This window comes from Telopea speciosissima, chromosome 11 (assembly GCF_018873765.1).
Source record: "Telopea speciosissima isolate NSW1024214 ecotype Mountain lineage chromosome 11, Tspe_v1, whole genome shotgun sequence".
NCBI lineage: Eukaryota > Viridiplantae > Streptophyta > Magnoliopsida > Proteales > Proteaceae > Telopea > Telopea speciosissima.
The window spans coordinates 36,070,107-36,086,446 of NC_057926.1; the positions used below are offsets into that span (position 1 = coordinate 36,070,107).

A 16,340-nucleotide genomic window follows, 5' to 3' on the forward strand; every position below is an offset into this window, starting at 1 on the left:
TTTGACTACATGAACAACCTAGTAAACACTATTGAAACAAAGTTCTATTAAAAAACTGCTAGAGACAAAATTAAAGCTCACTTCATATGAAGATTGAGAACATCTAGTTTATTTAATTAATTATTTATTTGGATTTATAGTGTTTCTATTTTTGTGTTCTTTATTTACTCAAATGACTGAATGTTGGACCACTGATGTGGGCATCACAATCTTTTTTGGGTGGATTTAATGTTGAAAATGAGACAAGATATAGTTAAGATTTAGAAACTCCCCATTTCTTTGTATCCCCACACCCCAAGTTGAGAGCTGCTTTTATTATATTGTGTTTTATTTTTCCTCCCTTTTTCTTGGGCCCCCCAGTATTTCTCCTTCTTTGATAATGAATTTTAATTCACCCAAAAAAATATTATTGTTATCATTTTGGTTTTGTGGGTAGATAGAATAGAAAGATTTCTCTTTTTCTCTGTGTAGAACTTGAACCCATAGTATATGATACACAAGCCATTTCGTTGCTCAATTTGCTAGATGCAGGTTTATCACCAAATTCGGCTTCTTTCCCTAGAAATAAGTCTAGGGTTTGTTTATGGACAAGTTGGGCCTTTGATCCCATGGGTTTTCTATGTAATAGGACACTTCAATGGGTCTAAAATATGAGTACATAGGTTGCATACGGGATTAGCCCTATATTTAATTCATTTTCATGCTTTAGTGTTTTAAATTGTCTGCGTAACTTTACCATATAAGACACATTCCCACTCACATAACCCTAACCCTAAAATTGACCTAGAACCTCAGTTCTGCCCGCATCGAACCTGCAGCTTACAAATCCTGGTTGTTTGGCTCCTAGTAGGTCTCCTACCTATCTAGGACTACATTATTGCTGTAATTTTTCATTCATAGCTCTCATTTCTCCAGCTATAGTCCTCTGTTCAGTAGAGAACTTTTGAAACATCTCAAGTATTGTAACCATAGGATCGGGTGTTGCTAGAAGCAATGGTCTACCATGTTCATCCATGGCTCTGATACCACTTAATGTAGTTCTAGATTGATAGGAGATCAACTAGAAGCCAATATCCAGGATCTGCCATGAACAGGGTAGTTCGAAGGTCAAATAGGTGTTTTTTGTTAAATTAGGGTTAGAGTTTAATGGGACCTAGGGTTTGAAGGTAGGGTTATGCTAAGTTGACGTAGGGGAGTCTTCCATTGAAGGTCTTGTTAAGTTTTAACAAGTCTAGGCCTTCTAGAATCGACATCAAGGTTTGGGTTAGGGTTTCAGGTTTTTGAAAAGAGGAAAGGATGGATTTTTAGGGTTTATGATGGTCAAACGAGGGAGAAACTTGGATAAACTTTTCCTTATGGTAAGAGGTGAGTTCGATAAAAAAATGGAGGGATTTTGCTAGCTGGTTTGGTCTGGGTAGAATTTAGGTATAGGGAAAATTGAAAACAAAAGGAGAACTCTTAGGGTTTGGGTTGTGAGAGGATTAGAAGAAGAATTGTAGCGGATGAGAATGATTCAAACTCACTGTTGTTGCAGAATTTCCTTGGCAGCAACTTGTTTGATTGTAGATCTTGAATAAAATTTGAATCTTTAACTAAAACTTGAAGGAGATCTTGAACGCACCCGGGCTTCACACCGCAAGGTGTCGATTGGATCAAACACCAATCCCACCAGCCTTGATCAAACACAAGACAAAAATCTACAATGGAGAAGAAGAGCAGCAAAATCTTTTCATTAATATTAAAATTTGTGTCTAATACTTGCCCCCCTTACAACCTTATATAAAAGACTCAAAAATAGATTCCTACACTAAATAGGAAAGATCTAACCCAATCCTTAACTTATTAGGTAACCTAAACTGACAAGGAAACTGAAATAGACTCAAAACAGAGTCCTAATCCAACCCAACTAAACACTTAAATAAAATTATTACTAAAGTCACTTAATTGAACCACTGGTTCAAATCAGTTTCGGACCGGTTCAAAAACTAAGTATAGAACTAAAACACTTAATCCCGCATGCAACCTAATTACCCAAATTTTAGGTCCATGAAAGTGACCTATTGAAAACCCATGGGATCAAAGGCCCAACATGTATATAGAACCTAATCCTAGACTTATTCCTAATAAAACAACCTTATTTTGGTGATGAATCTACATCACACGGCCACGTGATGTAGTGGAACGAACATGAAGTTTCCAGCAGGTTTCCTAGTGTGACGTTCCTTCCCACAGTAGTCACACTTGACCGGTTCCCTACCAGTAGTGGGACAGTCACCAGAAAGGGTAGAACCTCCCTGAGTTTGAGAACCAAAACCTGTATAGAGAGCTGGTCTCTCCTGAGTTATGGGCTGCAACATTGCAGCATGGCGACTATCTTCCATCTGAACCAAGGAATATGATTGATCCCGGGTTGAAAACGGAGCGCGACTGAGTACAAGAGCTAAAATTTGATCAAACTCCACATTTAAACCAGCCAAAAAGTCATAAACCTGACTTCTACTTGGTTTCATGAATTTTCTTCCTCAACTCATAAACCTGAGCATCATTCCCCCACCTAGGAATAGGTATCATTGGCCACTTCCGGATCTTGGCAACAGTATCCATTAACAAATAGCCCCTTGCAATATTGGGGTACATAGCGTTGAGAAGAAAAGACATTACCAGGGAGTTATCTGAACTCCATTTCCTTTGAGATGGACAAGCAGCAGTAGGTTTCTTAGTTTCAACTGTAAGATACCGGCAAACCCTCGGGAATAGATAGACAGGAAACATGAATGAGACCATATTAGGTAATTGCTCCCATCCACTTGATGGAGCTAGCAAAGAATAAAGAAAAATCACTACAAGTCCGACGATTCATTCGATCGGTTCCAGTTGAAGCAGTAGTTACATCAGACATGACTGCTAATCCCAAAAAAATCATAAATAGAGAAAAGGAATATCTCTACATGTAGCACCAAATGGGCAAGAAACAACCCTCCGTGGGAGAAGAGAATCACCACCAAGGGCAATATAGTGATGGCGGTCCGATGAGAAAGAGGGCCAAGAGCGAGGTAGAAGGAGAGAAAGGCAAGAGAGAGAGAGGGGACAATGGTAGTGGACGACAAGAGAGTGGAGGCGAGCGGTGGTGGTGGCACTATGGAGAGAGAGGAGAGAGGTGAGTGGTGGTGGTGGTGACACTAGGGTTTTGGTAACTCCACTGAGGCATTAGGGTTTGGATCTCAAGGTGGATCCTTGCTCTGATAACATGCTGATTTTTGGGGAATCGAGACTTGTGTCAGTGAGACACCAGCCAGGCTTTATTTATAATAGAGTAAGATGAAGTACAAGTACAATAGTACCCCTAGGGCAAACACCAAAGAAACCCTAAGGACAATTCTACCCATGGTTTAAAGTATCGGTACGTATCGTATCATATCGGCTGATACGTATCAATCGGTACCGATATGTCTCTTTTTTTTTTAAAAAAATGGACCGTCTCGGATGGTATCGAAATGTATTAGCTGATACAAGTCAATACGATATGATACGACCAATACATATCGATACTATCAATACGTCCAGTAAAGGGTTCAATGGGTGCTTTAATACATATCGATATGTATTGATACCTATCAACCGATACGGCTCGATATATCTCAATACATACTGATATATACCGATGCCATCGATACATTTCATAAAAAAGCCCTTTTCACGCACAGACTCAAAACAGCTCCTATTCTAATGGAAAAATGAAGGAAAACTCTCAACCAAGAGTCTAAAATCTAGCATTTAATCTTATTTTTTTTCACACTTTTAAACTCAACAACGAACCAAGGAGTTATAGACTATTACAACATATAAGAAACCTCATCTTTTATAACCATTTCAATTTAATGTACTAGTTTGATTATACATTATTCTCCATTTTAGTGTTTATGCATGATACTTGTTATAAATTGCTTATTTATATTAGTTTTTGTTCCATTCCTAGGGCTTTGCTCCTATCGAGGGACAGGATCTGTCCTCGGTGCTGGCAATGCTTTGCAACAATGGGATGTCGCACACTGCCTCAGGTAGTCTCGAAAGAATCGTCGGTCATTGAGGATCTGCCGCTGCAAGTCATTGATTTGACCCACAGTCGCTGGTGCATTAGGATCAGGTGCTGGCTCCATGGCTGCTTTAGGGTTGAGGTCGACTACCTCAACTTGTTGGTTCTCTGGGAGCCATGGAGCCAAAGAGCTCGCGTCGTAGAACCAATTTAGTAGTTCTCGTATTTCATAGAGTCCCTGGGTAGCAGGGTTCTTCCTTTATTGGTTGTCCCCCACAGGAGGTAGTGTCCTTGTAAGGCTAATTTACCTAGCGGATAGACGCTGATACGTTGCCAAATAAGGTGCCTGATGTTTGTGTCTGTCTGGGACTGTGCAGCTGATAGGCGGTGTTCTAGAGTCCTGGAGATGGTGCATGTCTTGTTGATGGCGACGGTGGTACCTTGATCTTAGATCAGGGTCTACGCTCGGGGTCTGATCTGTACCCTAGGTCGGTCTTCGCTCGTGCTTGTCCGAGGTCACGCCTGTAGACTGTCTGAGCCCGAGGGTGGTCATGCTGATCGGTGTCCGAGGGTGGTCATGTGGATCGGGGCCCAAGGGTGGTCATGCATATCTGCGCCGAGGGTGGACATGCAGATCGGCGCCTGAGGGTGGTCATGTGGATTGGCGCCCGAGGGTGGTAATGCGGATCAACTCCCGTGGAGGGGGTAGTCATGCGGTCCGCGCCCGTGGTTGGTCCTTCACTGGTCCTGTCATGGTCCACCTCCTTGGGCCGGGACATGTGGCGGCCTTCGATTGGTTGGTGTGAATTTGGATTTATCACATTGAAATCACAAAACCGCTTACTAAATGGTTCAATTTTGGATTAAAAATGAGACCATTTAAATCGACTAAATTTGGATTTATGTATTAAATAAATAACACCCCCTCAATTTTTGGGCCTCCTCACATTCTCATTCTTACATTGATGAAATTGATTATATTTTTTTCTTAAAGCAATAATTTAAAATTAAAAAAGATGAAGTAGATTTTTATTAGATAATTACATATTCCTATTTATTTGAGAATAGATTTATATTACGTAATTACTTGTCCTTTTTTCTCCGTGAGTAGGTTTATGAGTGTGACAAATGGGTGGTTTTAATCTGACTGAACCTGGCCCAAATAACAAATGATCCATTCTTGGATTTGGCCTGTTATGCCGAACAGTAAATGAGTGGGTTTGGCATGCGTCCCTTACCAGATGGGCTGGTTCCTGTCCAAACCTAGCCCACATCCATCCAAACCCAACCAGCAGACCTGATTTCTCTCCTATTTTCCCATGGTTCAAAACCAAGGATAAATAACTAGCCCATATCCAAAATAACAAAGTGGAGACTAGTCCACACTATGGGGTCACAGATAGTTTGGTGATGCTGTGGTCCTAATAGTATTGTCTCTAGGGGTGTTGTTGAATCGAGGTGTTGGGAGGAGACCTATTATCCTATCCAAATTCCTAAAGCTCGACAATGCGACAGTGCTAGGTGGAGATGTCGATACATGGCAGTTTAGACATTTAATGGTCCGAACTCAACATAGTCAATGAGTTCAGGCCGTTGGATGTCTGAGCTGCCACATGTCAGCATCTCCACCAGCACTATCACACTACCGAGCTTTAGGGAATTGGAGAGGATAATTTTCTGACCTACACACCAAGAACCAAAAACTACGCAAGAGAGAGGGTAAGAGCAGACTCCGAAGGGAATTCTCCGATGCTTACATCAGAAATCCGAACACCAGTAGTATGAGCTAGGAAACTAAAAGCGCATGAGCTTGAGAGAGTAATTGAGTGTGCCATACCTTGTACCCTACCTTCCTATGTATAATATAAGGATGGTGGAAAAGTCTGATTCCTACTAAGAGATAAGAGTTCCTAATCTCGATTTTTGCAGTGGCACAACGAGAGAATTTGAATCCCAATGAATCATAGTAGTTTCAACTTTAATTTTCCACTTTGACTTGATCTTCTGCCATGTATCGATCACCCATTGGTGGGTCATTGTTATTCATTTAAGGAAACAACTGGTCATTATGTTTTTGGAAGAGAGATGGATATGTTAGCGGTATACCATAAGCTAGCACCCTATGTGTCTATCTCTCTTTACCCCTTTGAAATGACTCCCTTAGCCCCTCAAAGGGAGGAAGAGAGATATAAGACACATAGGGTGCTAGCTTAGGGTATACCGCTAGCATACCCAGCCTTTTCCCATTTTTTTTTTCTAATGTTACTTGCAAGTCGCCTACCTGTCCAATTCTGAATGGGCCATTAAAATTGATGTTACCAGATTAGGCTTCGGATCCGACATGCTTCACTTCATGCCCAATTCTAAATAGGTTGATTGCTAACGGAATTGAAACCAATACAAATTTTTGTTTTATGAAACAATACAGAATTTAAGATCTGCACCTACATCGACGTCATCCTCCGCCTCAACCTCTACACCAACAGCTCCTCGTCCACTTCCCCAGTACCCAGATCATTCCAACTTGTCTGTGCATCTCGCTTGGAACCAGACGGAAGCTCCACACGATTGGAGCCAGGACCTCAATGTCGTTTGTAGTGGCTTTCGCGTCATCACTGTCGGCAGCAAGGGTACCTTTGTGATCGACCCCTTCGCTGTTGAGAGGATCAACACCAGACACCGGAGTTGGGAGGCGTCTGGTCTCATGCCGGTTTTGCACAAAGAATCCGCCACCCACAACTAGGTCTCCGACAGCACCGCAACCGACAATTGGTCGGAATACGATGGGTTCTGTTTACCAGGCTGGCATCGGGGAAAGTGGGGACGAGACAGTCTGTGGAAAAAATTTTGCTGCTACACTTAGAGTAGGAATGTTCCTGCTACAAGGATAGCAGCCAAGGAAATGGAATAATTTACTTGCCCTTTGGGTTGATAAATACCCTCCTATGTTTTGGTATTTTCTAAAATACCCTTTAAGGTCTCATTTCCTTGGCTGCCAGCCTTGTAGCAGGAATATTCCTGCTACTAGTATAGCAACGAAATTTCGTCCCAGTCTGTGGGTCAACTTGTTGGGTATTCACATGGCTCTGTATGCCATGCCCATCCCTACTCACAAGGACATGTGTCATGTGTTGAGTGGTGTTGGTTGCTGTGTTTACAGCTTTTTCTCTAGGGTTACTGTTGGGCTTACCCATACCCTAGCCTGGGAGACTCTGTCAATTGCATATACGACAGAATGGTCATTTCCCACTCCTTGGTTTCGGATACATTGTACACCAACCTTGTATATTTCATGCCTTTTATTTGAATGAAATTTCAGTTTCCAAACTAAAAATACAGAATTTACGTATTAATTTCCTTTGATCAATTTGCTATTTATAACTCAAATTGGATCAATAGATTATAGCGTCCAAACTATATAGGCCATAAAAGCCCATCTCAATTTGGCCCACTTCCCAGTTTGGATTTGACCCGGCCCATTCTAGCTTCCCAACATAGGGACTTAATCCCCTCAACACATGGCTGGTTGATCATATTTGTTTAGTAACTGCTAGCTTGATGATTAATAAGCGCCATAAATGCTTGAAACTGAAAATATTCATGGCGCGAGAAGTTGCAGTCACTATCGAGGTGTTACTGTTGACCACATGTAGGGGTTGAGGGACCTTTAGACGTTACAACTTCTTAGTCCACCCTACTTGGTGACAACAAGATACACCCATGTATAATACATGGGCAAGATTTCTCTATGATCCCTATGCGTGCACAGGGGCTAATGGGGGCGCAAGTGGCAACATGAACAAGACGACTATTACCACCTTCCATGAAGGGCCGGGTGGTCATTTCCCCCCATGTGTCTGGGTGCAGGGAGTACACTCCCCCACGGAGAACATTCCAATTATAGATAATATTAAGGTATAATTAGAATGGATATTATCACTAACTAAATTTGTATTGATTATCGTTCGGATATGTAAGTAATTTACACGATTACATTCGATAATGATTTCAAAAATTCCATTTTTTTTAATCTTGAAAAATCAATCCCGATCCCGATCCAAGTCCAAGATTAGAAACCATATAGTCATATAGATGATTGTAATGTATAGATCCTTTCTTACACTGCCCTCGAAGGAAACCCTCTCCCTTCCTTTTTTAAAACACGGCTTTTTCAGTGATTGAATTGGAAAGTGGAATTAGATTTGATGTGATGGATATGAGAAGGGGTTAAATCGGTCAGTGCATAATCCCACTACCATTAGGACTCCTAATTGGTTTTAGACTACCATATGGATCTGGGTCTATAAAACTAAACAACAACCCTATCAGTTCAGTTCAAACCCTTCTCTTCTCTTCTCTGTTCTTAATTAAATCTTTGAACAAACCCCTTCCCTCCCTCCCTCAGCCCTGTTCTCCCTTTTTTCTTTCCGGCCAATGGAATCACCAGAAAACAAGAAAGGAGAGACGACGACGACTCCTCAAGCAAGCCTTCTCCTTCAACAACAACTTAAAGATCTCTGGAAGAAACCAGTGGAAGGGTTCTCTGTGGGTCTAGTGAATGAAAAGAATATATACGAATGGAGTGTTAATATAATAGGACCTCTTGATACTTTTTACGAGTGGGGTTCCTTTGATGCCATCATGAGTTTTCCAAAGGATTACCCATTCCATCCTCCATCGGTGAAATTTGTTTCAGAGATGTGGCATCCAAACGTTTATCCAGATGGAAGGGTTTGCATATCAATCCTTCATCCACCTGGTGAAGACCCAAATGGATATGAACTTGCGAGTGAGAGATGGTCACCGGTTCTTACTGTGGAAAGCATATTACTGAGTATTATTTCCATGTTATCGAGTCCTAACGATGAATCTCCTGCCAATATCGAAGCTGCTAAACAATGGAGAGAGAGTAACCAACGTGATTTCAAGAAGAATGTTCGCCGGATCGTTGAAGCATCGCTTGGATAATAAGCTTTTGGTTGGCGCGCCTGCGGTGGTGGTGGTGGTGACTAGCTAGCTAGGTTTCTTGGTGTTGAATCTTTCTGTTTTCCTTTTTTTTGGTTCGAGTCTTTTTAGTTTCCTTTTCTGTGATGTTTGGAGAATATCATGCTAGACTAATAGAAAGTATCTTTAATAATTTGTTCTTCATATGTTTCAATGTATTTCATGGTTTGTTTAAAATATCGGTCTCCGATATGGTATCAGTCTTGGCCGGGACTGATCCGTATCAGACAGTTTTCTCGACCGACCATTCCTTTGGCCGGGGAGCATGGTTCAAGGAATTAGTATCAGTATCGGTAGAGACCAATACCAATTCTTAATTGATACGATATCGATTTAGGGATACTAAGGGTAAAAATGTAAATAAATTAATTATTTTATTGAAATTTAGGAATAAAATCATCAATCGGGACTGAAAAACAGGCCAATCTGAATCGGTATTGTATCGTCTTGGCATCGACCGAGACTGATACTAATCCCAATACCGATTATTAAAATCCTATTGGGGAGCAAGGCGTGGTGTGGACACTATGACAACATTTTCTTTGGGGAGCGGGGGATGGTGATGCCACTATCATCAACCCTATATAGGGAAAAAGAAATGCTCCCATAGCTCTTGCGCCTAATGTAGGAGTGCACAAAAGTATCACTCTGGAGATCTTTATCACCCCCAGTTGTCTGCCCGGCCCAGTTCTTCAGTTCCTCTAACAAGGAGGGACTGGAATGACCACCTTACCCCTGCTCAAACACTCTGTCCAAGTGGGGTCCATCACCCCCTATTAGAGGAATTGGGGAACTAGGCGGGACAGAAAACTGTAGGAAATAATTTTCCATCACTCTGCCTCAATAAAATAAAAAATCGTATCTATATTGATGCCTTTTGTACTTTCTCATTGGCCTCCGAATTAGTGCCAGCGCTACACAATCAGAGAGAGAGAGTGATCCAGGCCGAGACCAAACCAATTTTAAGATGGGTTGACTCCGGTTGACACTTTGTTTTGGGTCAGATCCAGGCTCAACCCATGCAGCATTCAAGTAGAGAAAATATTAATATTAGAATTTGATTTGTCTTTCGATTTCTATTTTAATATACCTGGGACTGTTTTTCCAACTTGTCATTCTTTCAACTCTGATTAAAAAGTGTTTATCAAGAAAGAAAGAAAGAAAAAATCCTTAACAAAAGTGACTTAAAAAGGAACATTGGAATCAACTGATATATAAAAGCTCTGCTTCCTTCTTCCAATATGCTTTGGTGAGAACCTGCATTTGGTGGCCTATGTATCTGTCCTCTAAAATTTAATTCTCACCAAAAATCAGATATAGCGTGGTTTACGCCAGCACTTCCATGAGTCTATTTCTCTCTTCCCTATATGAAAAGACAAATTTGCCCTCTTTTTTTTTTAGGAGAGATATAGACACATGGGAGTGTTGCCGTAAGACACACTCCCGGACAGAAAACTGCTTCCCTTGTGTTAATGAAGATGGAGAGTTGTAAGTCTGTTTAGTTCGGGTTCAATAGGGTTAGTACTGTTCAACAACAACAACATAGCTTTATCCCAACTAAATGGCGATGGATCCTTGCTATTCAATTAACTTTATTCAATGTCATACATGAAATTAGGCCTAAGTTCTACATGTCTTTTCTCACCAATTCTCTTATGGTTAGTGTAGGTTTGACCTTGGTTATTTTAGTCTCTTTAATCTAAATCAAATCAGTTTTTTATATTGAAGCATCCCAAGGCCCCGTTGCAAATGGCCATGCCACCTCAAATGACTCTCTCATAGTTTATAATGAATAGGGATAATAGTGTTGTTAAATTTATTAATTCTCAATTAGCAGATCCAAATTCTATTATACATGTGCTATGTAATTTGTTATCTGTCCTAGTTACCTCGCTCTAACCTGACTGAACCAGGCCCAACTATGAAATGATCCATTTATGGGTTTGGTCTATTATTCTGAATAGTAAATGGGTGGGTTTGGCATGAGTCCCTCACCCGATGGGCTAGTTTCCCATCCAAATCCAACCAGCACGACTGATTTACCCCAATCAAATCTAAATAACAAAATGGGACCAGTTATGGGGTCAGCTAAGTAGGAACCCAGTGATCCTCATAGTATTGTCTTAAATAAATTAATGAGAAAAGCTTCCTATCACACAGTGAGGGTAAACTACCGTCTTATCCCCAATGAAAAGCGAAAATCTCACCACCATGATGCTTCCATGCATGTTTTCATTGGCTCCCATGCATGTGTAAGGGCCACACTCCTCCTTAGAAAATTCTTGCCCATTAATTAATTGAATGAGCTCTCTCCATGAAATAACCATGTAAAAAAATAGTAGAAAACTAGAAATTATATTTTTGGAGAGCATGCTCTGTGGGGGAGCGTAGGGGTCACGTGGGTGGGGCAGCCAATGAGAGTGCATTGGCATCTCGAAGGCGAAAATTCCACCTTCCTTGGGGTGGGGTGGTCATTTTACCACCCATTGTGTCCGATCGTAACCCTCCCCCCAAAAACAAAGGCATTCTATCTTAGTTTCTTTATAGGGGCGTTATTCTTTGTACAGCAGCATAGGCTACGCCTAAGCACATGAAATTGATCATAATGATCATTCTACCCCAGAGTGGCAGACCCATGTACCTAGGCACTTCACAGGCTGCAACATAGAAAACATTCTCTCTATTTTATAATATTTTAAATAGTTCGCACACCTGCCCAGGCTATTAATACTGACGTGACAAGATTGGATCTGACAATGCCTGAGCCCAAATTGCCTGATTCAACCTGTCATGCGGTCATGCCTAATTGATCGCCAACAGATTTAGCTTTGTTCCATATTTGAGTCAATAGGTTGATTGCCAACAGATTTAGCTTTGTTCCATCATCCATTCATGCATTGGTATTCATTAACTCAAATTTGGATCAATAAATTATAGCGTCCAAGATATATTGGCCATGGCCCATCTAATCTTGGTCCACTGACCTTTTGGATTTGACCTGACTGGCCCATTCCTAACTTCCCAACATGGGGCCCTAATCCCATCAACACATGCCAGGTGAACAGCTGACAGATGAGCAGAAATTGAGGAACCTTGTGATCCCAAGCTGGTAGATCTCCACATCTGAAGGGATTGCACATCATGAAGGGATTGGGCTCACTTTAATTAGAATAAAGCAATATATACAAGTGACCCCCTCTAAAGTTTACCTTTAATAAATCCCATCCAGTTATGTTGTTTACATGTAGGAAGAATGTCCTCTGGGCCGCAGCACAAGCTGCGTTCAGGTACATAGGCAGTTTGTACAGGGGGCAAAGTAGTCATTGCACCCAACCACATGTGCCTGAGAGCAGCTTGTGTTGTGCCACAGAGAACAGCACCCTTTACATATATTACCTTTAATTAGAGAATAGTTTTCTAGGGTGAGTGTACTACCCACGTCGAGACATAGGTGAGGTGAAATGATCGCCCTACCCCCATGAAAGATAGAAATCCCAATTCCATAATACCAACGTGCGCACTTGTAATCACGCTCTCCCACAGAGAACACTTAGCCATATCTTTTACAAGGATTTGGTAGCCCAAATAAGGATAGCTAAAAAATCCCATTCCCATGATGCTAATGTGTACATTCGGAACCACACTCCCCAGCAAAGAACACCAACCCATATCCTTTACAAGGATTTAGTAGTCAAAATAGGGCTAGCCGAATCTACTGATTCGTTGGTATTCGATTTCTGATTGATCCTATATCGATGGATCAATACGGACCAAGGATAAATAGATTAAAAAATTAATTTTTATTAAAAAAAATAATAAAAAAAGGGACAAATTGGTTCCAATATTGTATCCACTACCAATTACTAAATCCATATATGATCCTTTATGATTCAATGTCAAGTCTTTGTTTCCATTTATTGCTTTCATGATTTAAGTCCTAATTAAGAGAGCAGGCCTTGGTGCAACATTAAGATTGCTCCATTCTAATCAACTGGTCACAGGTTCAAATATGGAAACAATATCTCTGCGAAAACAAGAGTAAGACTATGTACATTATGAGCCTCCTCAAATCCACAATGGTGGGAATGATTCAAACCCTAACTAACTGGTTGTTTTAGTCCCTACTCATTAGGCCTTCAATTGAAGTCGACATTAGATCCTACTTGGTTTTAGTTCTTCTCATCCTTAAAGCTACAATTCTAATCCGCTAAATTTGACAAGGAATTATCTTTTAACAAAGTCAAACATTAAGTCTCATAGACCTATCTACACCCTCCCATTCTTCTAGCGAGAAAAAGTCTAAGCCACCTTATATCTTTATCAACCTAAAAGGTCAGTGGTCGCCAAGTCGACTTTCTACTTAATTTTTGTGATCGGTGGTCACAAGTTGAATGGTCCAACTTCATGAACTTATTGTACAATTATTGTTTTCTTGTCTTCTGATACTTAGGGTAGACTTGGCTCATTGAAAACTACTATAACTGATACCGACCAATAAGGATTGGGATCGATGATGGATTTAGAATCGAAAATTCAATCGAATAAATCAATTTACAATGTGAAAGAACTTGATATCGTCTATTATAAGAAAATAAAATTACACTTTCATTATCCTTAATTCGAAAGATTTGTTTTACTTTAAAAATTAGTGTGTTTGCAACAACATGATCAATGCATATCCGAATCAGCGGAGTCTGACATAATTTGCAATACCAAATTTCTAATTCTTGTCGGAATCAAGAAAAAAATAAAAAGAAGAATTATAATTGAAAAGGAATTGGTCAAAGTAGAACAACTTTGACTGAGGTACGGCCAACAGATTGTGTTATGAAGGGTGGTTATGATTCAAAACCCATCAACTAAAACGCGGCAAAGTGAAATGCTTTTCAACAAACGGTCCTGTATATCCATCACCATCAAAATATACTTCATGATCGAGTCCGAAAGTTGTTGGCTATAAAAATTTTTATATAATTCACAACAAAAGTATACTATTGCTATTTCTATTTTCTTGACCCATTTTATTTTGTATGTCTCTTCTTAAATTGCTTTGATACCTCTCTAAATACTAAAAGTTATTTTTGTTAATTTAAAAAGTTGATAGTTTCATACTTAGTATCCTTCCTTCCGTCTCTCCCATAGAGAACAAGTGTCACCTGGTTCAACTAGTTCTAGTACTGTTCTTCTCATATTCTTTGTTGGCCCATGAATAATGGATCTTTGAAATCACCTGAATCAGCTGTGGAAGGGATTCTCTCTGTTTTGCAACGTGAAAAGCCAACATGGTGGGACCAATCAGTCCCATCTTTGTGGGCTTTAAATTTTGCAGTCAATCCAATCAGTGAGGATATATGATAGGAGATCAAATAAGGGACCGTAGGGTACGTGAGACCCATTTCACTCAATATGGGCCCCACAAATTGTACAATGCGATCCCAATTCTATATATATCCTATGGGTCCCCCAGAGTGTCTTTCTTGGATATGTACACCTCAGGTTTTCCAACAAAGGTGACTAGGAGAGGATGGGGGTCTTTTGGGGTGGGGTGGGGTGAAAATCCGGTTCAGCTACCCACATGGGGACGGGTGGGGACAGATCTGACCCCTCCATGGGTAGTGGGTCCCGCACCCTAGAGGTGGGTCCAACACCCCTATGGAAGGTTCAAATCTGTTCCCACCCGTTCCCATGTGGGTATCAAATCCAAACTCGGGGGGGGAGGGTTGTTTCTGAGCGAAAAAAGAAAAGATACAAAAGGTTGTGCTAAAAGTTTCCCTCCACATCCGGTGAATGAAAAGTCATCATCTTAGGGTTTACAAACCTCTTTTAGTTTTTAGTATTTTGGGGCACTGTTCTCTATGCCGTAGCGCAGGCTACGCCTAGGCACATGGGGGTGGGTGCAATGACCACCCTACCCCCTGAGTGGCAGGCCCATGTGCCTAGGCGTAGCTTGCGCTGCAAAACAGAGAACATTCTCCCTTTTTCAAAATACGTCCTTCCAGATACCATTTCCTACCCTCATGGTGAACAAGATCACATTCATCGTGGCTGAAGGAAACTCAGTCCAAAATGGTTTGATACTCACTTTCTGCCCCTTTTTGTGGATCACGTGGAAATTTATATGTGGTCAACGTATTTTATTGTACATTATTGATCAATCGGCATAGCCTCACATTTAAAACAAAAAATAATTTATTTTTCACGTGGTGATATCTATAGGATCATAGAGTCTCCCAAGAGGGGGTGAATTGGGTTTATGAAAAAATTGAAACAATTTAAAGTTAGAATTCAGAACTTTTCAAGTAAATCAATTTCTGAAGTTACGAACATTTGAGCTTACACCCACATGTAAAGGAAGCAAAGGAAAGAGAAAAATGACAAAAGAGGTAGAATTTATGGTGGTTCGCCAACCTTGTCTACATCCACTCCCAAACGCTACTCTCAAATTTTGGAATTTCACTATTCTCAATTGCTTTCCAAAGTAACAATTAAATCTTTACAAGCGGCAATAATAGTCTTCGAATTAAAATCTTTAGGTGTTTTTCAAATGGCTAACACTGAATCTTTAATACAGTCACCAAGTGACTCTTCTTGTGTAGGATAAGCCCTCCACATAAAGTAACAACAATCTATAAAACAGAGTGAAATAAGACCTCAAAAAAATGGATTTGAAGGTTACAAGCACAAAACCCTCTAGAAATTGGATTTGCCAATTACAAGCACAAATCAATCTTGGAATAAAAACTTAATTATTCTCTATTTAGCAGCGGACGTCTCCGCAGAGTTGCGGGCAACTTGTCCTTGAGTGCGGACATCTCATATTAGGCGCAAACACACTCCAACACAAAATTTTGTGTCTTGGACATTCTTTGGAAGTTGGCTTTTAAAAGAAAATGTCTATGGATTTACTAGATGTACTCCAGATATCTTAAACAAAAACTCAATTTGGTTGGATTCATGCCCCTTGGATGCCTCATGGCCTTATCGTAATATTCTGAAACACAAGCATTTGGTCTCCCAAATCATTACCCACAAGATTGGTGATAGTACTTCTACAACTTATGGCTGGAAAATGAGCACCCCTTAGGGGTGTTGATTAATTTTTATGGAGATAGAATCCGTTACCCTTCTAGAATAACCAGGCTTGTCAGGGATTTTTCCATTCCCATCGAGGGCCGCCATTGGTGTCTTGGTTGAACATTCCCTCCTAGTATGATAGAGGACCGTAGGGCTTGTGAGGGGATTGCTAGGAGTCTGAGGGGCTCTGGGGATCTTGTGAAATGGATTGCGTCTAAAACTGGATACT

At 40.6% G+C, this 16,340-nt stretch overlaps 1 protein-coding gene across 1 annotated transcript; it reads left to right on the plus strand.

Moving 5' to 3' along the window:
• Positions 1-8,467: 8,467 nt before the first annotated feature.
• Positions 8,468-9,003, plus strand: LOC122645034 (ubiquitin-conjugating enzyme E2 14-like). The gene has a single exon (XM_043838388.1). The coding sequence runs from the start codon at positions 8,468-8,470 to the stop codon at positions 8,999-9,001; it is 534 nt and encodes a 177-aa protein (XP_043694323.1). The 3' UTR covers positions 9,002-9,003.
• The last annotated feature ends 7,337 nt before the right edge of the window (positions 9,004-16,340 follow it).